Source organism: Theropithecus gelada, unplaced genomic scaffold, assembly GCF_003255815.1.
Source record: "Theropithecus gelada isolate Dixy unplaced genomic scaffold, Tgel_1.0 HiC_scaffold_15884, whole genome shotgun sequence".
NCBI classification, from domain to species: Eukaryota; Metazoa; Chordata; class Mammalia; order Primates; family Cercopithecidae; genus Theropithecus; species Theropithecus gelada.
Window position 1 is genome coordinate 3,856,428 of NW_020257641.1, and position 11,486 is coordinate 3,867,913.

Below are 11,486 nucleotides of genomic sequence, written 5' to 3' on the forward strand. Positions count from 1 at the left end.
CTAGCTCAAAAAACCAAAACAAAACAAATATATACATATATATATATATATATATATATATCACTAAAAATTACTTAGTCACAAAAGAAGATAGTAGTGGAAGAACTGAGAAACAAAAAGTTTAATACACCCAGAAAACAAATAGCAAAATGGCAGACATAAGTATTTTCTTAGTAGTAATTATTGACATGTAACTTTCCAACGAAAAAGCAAACTTTGGCAAAACAGATTTTTGAAATGATACAACTATATGCTCTCCCCAAGAAACTCACTTTAAAGACACAAATAGGTTGAAAATGAAAGGATGGGGAAAGATATTACATAAAAATAGTAACCAAAAGAGAGCAAGTATGGCTATACTTATATCCGACAAAATAGACTTTAAGATAAAAAATATTATGAGACAAATATATTGATAAAATAGTCAAGCTGTCATGAATATGAAACAATTATAAATATATATGCATCTAATAACAGAGCCCCAAAATATATGAAGCAAAACTCAACAAAACTGAATGGAGAAATAGGCAGTTCTACAAAAATAGTTGGAGACTTCAATGCTGCACTTTCAGTAATAGGTAGAAGAGCTAGACAGAGGATTGAAGAAGAAATAGAGAACCTGAACAACACTATAAACCAATTAGATCCAACAAGCATATGTAGAACACTCCATCAAACAGCAGCAGAATATACATTCTTCTCAATGCACATGGAACATTCTCCAGTAAAGTTAAAAAGATAAAAATCATACAAAGAATCTTTGCTGACCACAGTGGAATGAAACTAGAAATCAGTAAAGGAAAGAGAAATGGAAACTTCACAGGCACCTGGAAATTAAACAACATACTCTTAAACAATAAGTGAGTCAAAGAAGAAATTGCAAGATAAATAAGAAAATGAGATGAATGATAATTAAACAACACACCAAAACCTATCAGATGCAGTGAAAGCAGTGATAAGAGAGAAATCTATAGCTGTAAATGTACATATTCTGTATATATGAAAAATTTATATATATAGTATATACATATATATTTTTAAGACCCCAAATCAATAACTTAATTTTATAGCTTAAGGAAACATAGAAGATAAACTAAACTCAGAGGTACTAGAAGGAAGAAAATAATAAAGATTAGAGACAAATGAAATAGAAAATAGCAAAACTATGGAAAATATTAAGGAAACTAAAAGTCGGTCCTTTGAAAATATCAACAAAATTGAAAAAAAAATTTAGTTAGACTGACCAAGAGAAAAGGAGAGAATACTCAAATTACTAAAATCAGAAGTACAAGTGGGGAAAAATAAAAAAGTCAATCCTATCACTCATATGGAATTGCAAGGCACCCGCAAATAGCCAAAACAATCTTGAAAAAGAAAAACAAGGTGGAGGACTCATATTTCCTGATTCAAAACATGTTACAAAGCTACAGTCATCAAAAGAGTGTAGTACTGGCACAAAGATAAACATAAATGGAACAGAAGTAAAGTCCAGAAATAAACAAATTTTCAACAAGGGTGCCAAGACCATCAGATGGGGAAAGAATAGAGTCTTCAACACATATAAAAGAACCAAGTTGGACACCTACTTCACACCTTACACAAAACTTAATACTGATGAACAAAGACCTGAATGGAAGAGCAAAAACTTTACAACTCTTAGAAGAAAACATAGGGGTGAATCTTCATAACCTTGGATTTGCCACTGGACTCTTAGATATGACACCTGAAGCATACACAACCAAAGAAAAAATAAATTACGCTTTATCAAAATTTAAAAATTTTGTGCTTCCAAGGGTACTATTAAAAAAGTGAAAAGACAACCCACAGAATGGGAAATATCTGCAAATCATATATGTGATAATATTCTATAATCCAGAATATCTGATACTATTCTATAATCCAGAATACATGAAGAACTCTTGCAACTCAACAATAAAAAGGCAAGCAACCCAAGCAACCCAATTTGTTTGTTTTTTGTTTTTTTTTTTTTTTTTTTGGAGGCAGGATCTGGCTCTGCTGTGTAGGGTGTGATAAATGGTGCAATCTTGGTTCACTGCAACCTCGACCTCCCAGGATCAAGCAATTCTCCTGTCTTAGGCTGTAGCTGGGACTACAGGTGCGCACCACCACACACAGCTAATTTTTGTATTTTTAGTAGAAAAATGGTTTTGCCATGTTGCCCTTGCTGGTCTTGAACTTCTGAGCTTAAGGGACCTGCCTGCCTTGGCCTCCCAAAGTGCTAAGATTACAGGCATGAGTCACTGCACCCGGTCACAGCCCAATTTTTAAATGGGCAAATGACTTGAATAGATATTTACCCAAAGAAGATATACAAATAGGAAACGAGCACATGAAAAGATGCTCAATGTCATTAGTCATTAGGGAAACATAAATCAAAACCACAATGAGATACCACTTCACGCCCACTAGGACAACTAGAATAAAAAAGGTGGCCAATAACAAGTGTTGGCAAGGACGTAGAAAAAGTGGAATCCTTGTACACTGCTAATGGGAATGTAAAATGGGGAATTTGCTGTGGAAAACAGTTTGGCTATTCCTCAAAAAATGGAACAGAGTGTGACCATGTGGCCCAGCAATTCCAATCTTAGGCACATACACAAAACAACTGAAGACAGGTATTCAAAGAAACGCTTCTACATGAATGTTCGCAGCAGCGTTCTTCACAATAGGTAGAAGCAACCGAGATTTTCGTCTGCTGATGAAGGTGTAGAGAAAGTTGGCATAGCCATACAATAGAATAGTATCTCACCACAAAAAGGACTGAAGCATCAATATATGCTACAACATGGATGAACTTTGAAATCATCATGTTCAATGAAAGAAGCCAGACACAAGAAGTCACGTATTGTATGGCTGCATTTATGTGAAATATTCAGAACTGGCAAATCCACAGAGATAGAAAGCAAATTAGTGGCTGCCTGGGACTAGGGGAAGGAGAGACAGAGTGACTGCTTAATGGGTATAGTTTCCCTTTCAGGGGATGGAAATATTTTGGAACTAGACAAAAGTGATGGCTGCACAGCATTGTAAATGTACTAAATGTGTGCTAGTTATTTTCACGTTATGTGAAACAACATAAAAAATAGTTACTTTTAAAATAGTTTAAGATAGATATTTTTATGTTGTGAAAATTTTACCTCCATAGAAAAAGTCTGACTTTCAGTTCCCAGCTCACACCTGTGGAATCAGATTCTCTAGCCTGGGAATCTGGGTGATTTGAAAGATCCCACGTGATTCCACTGGGCAGCCAGATCTGGGCTGTGCTCCCTGCAGGGTTGCTGGAGCCCGGAGCATGGTGGGGAGAGTGGAAGTGAGTTTGGGAAGGCAGGGAGGTCCCGCATGTGGGAGTGGCTGGACTGTGTTCTTCAGCTGCCCTGGCTTCTCCTACTCTCAGGAAGCCAGATTCTCCTCCTCTCTCCTATTCCTCCAGTCCCTCAAAGGCTCCCGTCACTCTTCAAGGGGCTGCTTCTCCCCACAAATTGTGTGACGTACAGAAACCGACTTCTCTTGACTGCACACCAGCCATGGGCCTGGGGCTGAGCTCTTGGCATGTGTTATTCTATTTAATCCTCCCCACAAACTTCAAAGAAAGTTATTATGATCTCCTCCTACAGCTGAGAAAACTGATGCTCAGAAAGGATAAATATTTGCGCAAGGTCACCTGGGTAGAGAGTGAAGAAACCAGACCTGCCTTACGTCAAAACCCAAACCCCACACCACAGCTCTCCTGCCAGGGCCTGGGTTCCTGTTTGTTACACTCGGCCAACTGGAGTTTGGAGACTGATCGCTTAGGGGCTCCCAGCAGCCTTGTGAGTGCTCAGAGAGATCAACTGAGGCCCAGAAGGGTCCCTGGGTTTGCCCAAGGTCCCATGGTGAGCACATGCTGATTGGCAAAGAAGAAGTGCTGAGAGCATTGAGAGAACCCCAGGTCATTTATAACACACTCTCCGCTAAACAACACGGTCACTTTCAGGCCAGCAGCACTGGCTCATGCTTGTAATCCCAGCACTTTGGGAAGCTGAGGCAGGGGAATCACTTGAGCCCAGGAGTTCAAGACCAGCCTGGGCAACATAGGGAGGCCTCGTCTCTACAAATAATTTAAAAAGTAGTCGGATGTAGTAGTGTGTGCCTAGAGTCCCAGCTACTGGGGAGGCTGAGGTGGGAGGATCATTTGAACCTAGGAAATTGAGGCTACAGTGAGCCAAGATCACACCACTGCACTCCAGCCTGGGCAACAGAACCTGTCTCAAGAAAAAACGCTTTCAGTAATAATCATGTAATGGAAAAATATAAATAGCCAGAAAAGAAACACCCCCAGTGAAAAACATATCATGTTCAATTATGATTATATATAATCATAGCATATAATATTTGTGTATTATTTGGTATGTTATATAAAAATACACTAATGTAATATATTAATATTAACTATATATTTATATATAATATAGTATTTATACGTATAATCATTCAGGTAAAGACAATTTTTAAAAAGGAAAAAGAAAGGAAAAGAAAACAAAAATTACAGTACCCAAAAGGAAAAATCTCAACTATTTATTCAATACTTTTTATATCTACCCAACAGTTTGAACTTAAATCCTTTAGTTCCAGGGTGAGGTAATACTAACTTGTGTAATTGTCTCATAACTAATAAGTTAATTTTAACAAAACCAAAACATCTGCGAAGTGCACAATGTAGGCACTTACTAAACCATACAAAGAGGTAGTGTTTTATTTTATTGACTTAACAAGTTTTAAAATAGCCAACTAACATAAAAATATACATTCGGATTTTAAAGACATTATTCAAATTCTGCCAAATAGTTCATGTATGAGCTAAAACCTGCGTTTACCAGACAAAAACATTACAGCCAGCAGTTTGCGCTGCTTGGCTGTTCTCAGTTTTGAACACTGATTCACGCCCCAAGTTCTGCGTCAGTCTTTGCAGCCACCGTGTCTAAGCAGGGTATTGCAGCAGCAGCTGGAAACACAAATTGTGCCAGAAAGGAAGTCCAATGATTCCAGGACATCTGAACATGGCTTGCAATGGGTGTAGCTGGGCCAGTGAGTGACAGCGGCCAATTGTTTGACTCGGAGCCCTCAAATTGTCTTCTATGTAGAACCCAATGTTTATTAAAGGGTAATTAATAAAAGTGTGCTCATTTGAAGCTTACACATATGCATTATTAAAATTCAACCATAGCAATTATTTACAACTTAAACCAACAAAATATTTTTTCTCAGAGGAAAATCTTACTATTGACATTGTTTAGTATGGCTGGTGCAGGTTACCAATAAAAGCAGACCAATTACTAGTCTGTTTTATTACTCATTTATTTATTTGTTTGTTTGTTTATTTATTTATAAATTGAGACAGAGTCTCACTCTGTCACCCAGGCTGGAGTTCAGTGGTGTCATCTTGGCTCACTGCAACCTCCTCCTCCCGGGTTCAAGCGATCAAGCGATTCTCCTGCCTCAGAGCGATTCTCGTGCCTCAGCTTCCCGAGTAGCTGGGATTACAGGCACGCCCCAACAAGCCCGGCTAATTTTTTTGTATTTTTAGTAGAGATGGGGTTTCACTATGTTGGCCAGGCTGTCCTCGAACTCCTGACCTCAGGTGATCCACCTGCCTCGGCCTCCCAAGGTGCTGGGATTACAGAGGTGAGCCACCGCGCCCGGCCTTGTTACTACTTCTAAATTTGCCAGAGCTCCTGCACCTGCATACTGCCTGTCCTGAGAGTGGACCTCTCCCGCCACCTGCCCGCGGTCCTGAGGTGGCCTCAGGTGACTCTTCGGCGTCTTCTACTGGGGCGGGGGGGGGAATAAGATGAAAGCAGGGGCCCTTCCGGGCCTTCTAGAAGCATCAGCTTTCTGAGAGTCCTGCTCCTCAGCACAAACCATTCTCAGGACCCCTGGGCTGTCCGTTCAGCTCGTTGCCTCCCCCGCTATTTAAGACTCAGCTCACCTCCTACCTCCCCAAGATGCCTGACCACCTCCTCCGTCTCCACAACGGGGTGCGTAAGGCCCAGCCGCCTGTGTGCCTTTGGGTCCTGCTGGGCTCCTCAAGGGTCCTTACTGTCCAGCTCCGGGCCCATGACGGGTATCTTGGGAGGTGCTCGGCGTCCGGCTCTGTTCCCGCCATACCCAGCAGAACACTGTGGTCCCTCAGGGCTGCTGAATGAGGGGCCAAAGGTAGCAGGAAGAACAGTCAGCCCTCGTGAGAGGGCCACAACCAGGCGACAGGAGACCACACGACAGCCAGACGCCCCATTGGCCTGGCAGCTGCCGTCTAGCCCTCCCAGATGAGTGGAGTTTGGGGCTCACCCCCGCAGGCAGCCCCTGAGGCTGGGAGGTGCGGGAGGGACTGGAGCCTTCCGCCCTGGTGCTCACCAGCCTAGAGCCTGGCCCTGCGCAGGCATCGCCTCACCTCATCCCCACAGCAGCCTTGCAGGCCGTCCTGTTTGGCTGGGTTCAGAGGCGCCTTGTCCCTCCAACCAGCCAGGCACGAAGGGGGCCTCGGGAGGAACGTAAGGCTCTCAGGGCAAGCAGCCGCCCTCAAAGGGCCTAGAACTCCACAAAGGCGGTGTTTCGGAAGCCTAGCGGCCTCCTCCCAGCTCTTCTGCGGGGGATTCCCGGGTTCCCCTACCCTGCGGCGCTCCAGCCTCGCCCGGTCTGCTTGCACCCTCTGCATGCCCCCAGCACAGCTTCTCTGCCTCGAGGCCCCCAGCTAACCAGCAGCTTCTCCTACTGAAAGAGAATCTGACAGCAGCCCCTGCCCCCTCCACCCAGCCATCTCCCTGGTCCACGCTCCTGCTGTGCCCAGGCTGCTGCCTCTAGGGGACCGGGGCCAGACTGGCACAGTAAAGGTCCCGTCTAACGCAGAGATCTCCTATTCTTCTTACGTCCCTCATTTTACAAATGAGGAGGTCGCGGAGAGGCCTAATGATGTGCACCAGGGCCTGCAGAAAGCGTTTCTCTGAGCACCGAGGCTAGGGAGTGGGGCCCTGGAAGGCAGTGGCCGCTGCTTGGCCCCCGCACTGGCTAACTGCTGGGATCTACTGCCTGTGGCGAGACTTATTAAGCTATTTGAAGCCGTCAAGGGAAACCTGCTATGTGTAAATATCAACCGTCTGGCAAAATACCTGGAGTGGGATTTTATTTCTGCTGGGCATTATTATGGGTATTGATTTGAGAATCTGAAAATTCAATAAAACAGATTAAACCTCCCAAGGAATGAGTATGTGGACCATCAACTCATGTCGCCCTGGGCGTGAAGTCTTCGTGGGCAGGAAGGAGTCCTCAGGCAGGCATCTGAGTGGGGCGTCGGGAACTGGAGGCAGGCTGAGCCCAGCTCAGTGGGAAACACCTCCCCAAAGGGACTGGCCTCCCAGCTCATCAGCCCAGGCCTGATCTCTGGGGCCCCCAACACGCACTGAGGATATAGGGGTGACACAAACACGGTCCCTCCTTCTGCAGGACATCTGGCCTGGCTCCTCAGGAAGCTAGTAGCCTCAGAAGAAAAGTAGCTTCTTTGTTCAGAAGAAAAAAACAACTATCAAGGACAGTCCTGGGACAATCTGTGAAATTTGAATATGGCCTGAGTGTTAGAAGATATTAGAGAAACGATTGATTTTTTAGGTGTGATAATGGTTTTGTAGGAGAATGTCGTTCTTATTAGGAGATGCACTCTGGCTGAAGTATTTAAGTGAAAAATGTCATTATGTCTGTGTCTCACTTTCAAAGGGTCAGTAAAAAAAAATCGATCTATGTACATATGTTGTCAGAGCAAACGGCAAATTATGAACAATTGTTGAATCTAGATGGAAGGTTTGCAAGCGTCCATTGTACTATCAACTTTTTTCCTCTGTTTTTAATGTTTTTAATTTTATTTTTAGACAGGGTCTCACTCTGTCATCCAAGCTGGAGTGCAGTGGCACCATCTTGGCTGCCTGCTGCTTTGATCACCCTGGGCTCAAGTAATCTTCCACCTCCCTGGGCTCAAGTCATCCTCCCACCTCAGCCTCCCGAGTAGCTAGGACTACAGGCACATGCTACCATACCCGACTAATTTTTCTGTTTTTTGCAGAGATGGGATTTCACCATTTGGCCCAGGCTAGGCTCAAACTCCTGGACTCAGACGATCCTCCAGCCTCAGCCTTCCAAAGTGCTGAGATGAGAGGTGTGGAGTCACTGCACCTGGTCTTTAATTTTTAATAATAATAAGTTTGGGAAATAGAAAGATAGAATCCCTGTCAAGAGACTCACAGTCTAGAGAGTTTAGTTAAACACACCTACACAACCAGTGACCAGTAGGTTTATCCCTGGGGATGCCCTGGTGGCGAGGCCAGGAGCCCCTCCTGCGGCGGCTCTCTCTGACTTCAGACACATCTCTCCAAGTTTAGGATACCAAATAGCAGCTTCTATGGGCTGGCTATTCTGTGCTATCTAATAGGCCAGGAGGAAGGGAAGGGACTGTCACCACATGGCGCCAAGGGAGATGCCACAGGGCAGAGGAGTCCTCTAATGTATAGGCTCTTCCCTATATCCAGGGTAGAGGGTGGCCCTGAGAGTCCTGGTGCCAGCCCCTAAGGACCCAGGGTCTGGTTTAGTTGGCCCTTTGAAGGGCTCCGGGAAACAAGAGAGTCATAGGGTGAGTCCTTGCCCTTAGAACACTAAAAACATCAATTCCTCCCAAAACTACCCTAGCCGGGAGAAAACGGCAGTAGACTGAAGTGGAAGGGGCAGGGCAGAGGCAGGGTGTGCTGGGGGCTGATGCGCACCGGGGTGGGCTCAGGCTGCTGAGTGCAGGGGCATTGGGCTGAGGCTCATGCTAAATGGGTAGGTGCTTTTTCCACACAGTTTTAGGAGACTGCTTCCCATTTTGAAGCCGGGAGCATTTTAACACACTTGTTTTCATGGAGTTCTTTTGATCCACCCTAAAAAGTAAACATTAAACTTGCAGCTTCCAAAAATAATACCAAGCATGATGCAAAACAGACATTGGCTCACCCCCCGGCAGCAGCCTCTTGCCCACACCCACCCACAAAACAGGGGACAGATGCGAACCGGAAACAGAACCAGACTCAGGGAGAACCGGTGGAGAAGGGGAACTGTAAGGATGAGGTGAGCTCAGGAAGAGCGCATAGCTCAGGGATCCCAGAACGTTACTGGATGCAGCTGAAAATTCTTGATGTTACAGTTGGCCATAGCTTTGTTAATCAATCTGGGTCACAACAATGGTGTCAGGCTCCTTGGAGAGATGGCTGGGGCAGGAAAGCTGTACGCTGTGCCAGGATCTCTTGCTGCGGCAGGAAGTGAGAAAGGGCTCCAGAAAATGAAGGGGCAGGCCAAGGGGACACAGGAGTTTCCTGAAGGGGTTCCTGTTGGCCAGACTGGGGACAACTCGAGCACCAAAGCATCATAAACCACTAGAAAAATAGGAATCCGTGAGTCTATACCAGTGGCTCTCAACTGGAGACTACTTTGGCCCCCAGGGGAGATTTGGCCATGTCCATAGATATTTTTGGTTGTTAAGTGAGAGGAAGATATGCTACTGGCATCCAGTGGGAAGAGCCCAGGGATGCCGCCAAACATCCTGAAGTGCATAGGACAGTCCCCACAACAGGGAATTCACTGGTCCAAAATGTCACTAGTGCCCAGGTTGAGAAACCCTCATTTATAGTAATGGTACAACTATAAACAGACAAGTAACTAAGTGGGAGCTCTTGCTTACAGTAGAACACTGGGTATTGATTGGTAAATGCAGAGGGTGCACCTGTGTCAAAAATTATCATTTTGATGGGCATGGTGACTCACACCTGTAATCCCAGCACTTTGGAAGGCCAAGGCAGGCAGATCACCTGAGGTCAGGAGTTTGAGAACCAGCCTGGCCAACATGGTGAAACCCCATCTCTACTAAAAATACAAAAATTAGCAGGGCATGGTGGCAGGTGCCTGTAATCCCAGCTACTTGAGAGGCTGAGGCAGGAGAATCGCTTGAACTCAGGAGGTGGAGGTTGCAGTGAGCCAAGATTGCGCCACTGCGCTCCAGCCTGGGTGTCAGAGTGAGACCCTGTCAAAAAAAGAAAGAAGGAAGGAAGGAAAGAAGGAAGGAAGGAAGGAAGGAAGGAAGGAAGGAAGGAAGGAAGGAAGGAAGGAAGGAAGGAAGGAGAGAAAGAAAGAGAGAAAGAAAGAGGGAAAGAGAAAGAAAGAAGGAAAGAAAGAAAGAAAGAGAAAGAAGGAAAGAGAGAAAGAAAGAGGAAGTGTTACAGGTCCAGAGGCCGAGCCATCGAGTACCTAGGATGCCGCGTGGAAGCCGAAGCCGCACCTCCCGCATGGCTCCTCCGGCCAGCCGGGCACCTCAGCTGAGAGCTGCACCCAGGCCGGCACCTGTCGCTCAGCCACCAGCAGCGGCACCCCCATCTGCAGTTGGCTCTTCTGCTGCTGCACCCCAGCAGCCAGGTCTGATGGCCCAGATGGCAACCACTGCAGCTGGCGTGGCTGTGGGCTCTGCTGTGGGACACACACTGGGTCATGCCATTACTGGGGGCTTCAGTGGAGGAAGTAATGCTGAGCCTGCGAGGCCTGACATCACTTACCAGGAGCCACAGGGAACCCAGCCGGCACAGCAGCAGCAGCCTTGCTTCTATGAGATCAAACAGTTTCTGGAGTGTGCCCAGAACCAGGGTGACATCAAGCTCTGTGAGGGTTTCAATGAGGTGCTGAAACAGTGCCGACTTGCAAACGGATTGGCCTAATCAAGAAGTTCAACCTGGAGAGATGGAAAATCAGCTCTCATACCTTAAGTTAATTTAGTGTAAAAATAGAATTGATAGTGAAGGTATAAAGTGTAACCGTCAGTTAAACCTCTCCTGTCATTCCTAGCTTCCTTGCTTCAGAACTGAAATGGAAGGGGGTGTGTTCCTACTCTGTAGAATTTGGGACTGGGCAAAATGTGTTACCTCCTTAAACTAGCTGTTATGATTTTATTCTTTGTGAGTTAATTAGAATAAAGTCATTTTCTTCCAAAAGAAAAAAAAAAGAAAGAGGAAGGACAGAAGGAAGAAAGAAAGAGAAAGAAAGAAAGAAAGAAAGAAAGAAAGAAAGAAAGAAAGAAAGAAAGAAAGAAAGAAAGAAAGAAAGAAAGAAAGAAAGAAAGAAAGAAAGAAAGAAAAGAAAAGAAATTATCATTTTGCAGTTGTCATCGTAGAGATTGGTTCAGGCAAGAATCATCTGGATCTGGATGCTAAATCCAGGGGATGGATTTGAGCGATGAAGAGGCAAATGTGCATGTTCCAAAGTGTCTCCCACAAAATGCTTATTTGTTGCAAGGGAGGAAAACTCTATAAAGGGGAGGATTGAGACCACATCTTAGGGTTATGAAAATTAATGCCACCATGAGAGGCAGATGGACAACATATCCTCCGGAAGAAAAGTCCTGAGAAGGATACAAAGTTATTAGTGTA

At 45.0% G+C, this 11,486-nt stretch overlaps 1 protein-coding gene across 2 annotated transcripts; it reads left to right on the top strand.

The window, feature by feature from the left end:
* Window positions 1-6,146: 6,146 nt before the first annotated feature.
* Window positions 6,147-11,062, top strand: LOC112617154 (coiled-coil-helix-coiled-coil-helix domain-containing protein 2-like). Of its 2 annotated transcripts, XM_025373895.1 has the most exons (4): window positions 6,147-6,152; window positions 6,602-6,606; window positions 8,778-8,780; window positions 10,285-11,051. In XM_025373895.1, the coding sequence occupies exon 4, from the start codon at window positions 10,323-10,325 to the stop codon at window positions 10,776-10,778; it is 456 nt and encodes a 151-aa protein (XP_025229680.1). In that variant the 5' UTR covers window positions 6,147-6,152; window positions 6,602-6,606; window positions 8,778-8,780; window positions 10,285-10,322; the 3' UTR covers window positions 10,779-11,051. The 2 variants fall into 2 exon arrangements, with proteins under 2 accessions (XP_025229680.1, XP_025229681.1); XM_025373896.1 differs by lacking the exons at window positions 6,147-6,152; window positions 6,602-6,606; window positions 8,778-8,780 and having other exon boundaries at window positions 10,296-10,406; window positions 10,479-11,062.
* The last annotated feature ends 424 nt before the right edge of the window (window positions 11,063-11,486 follow it).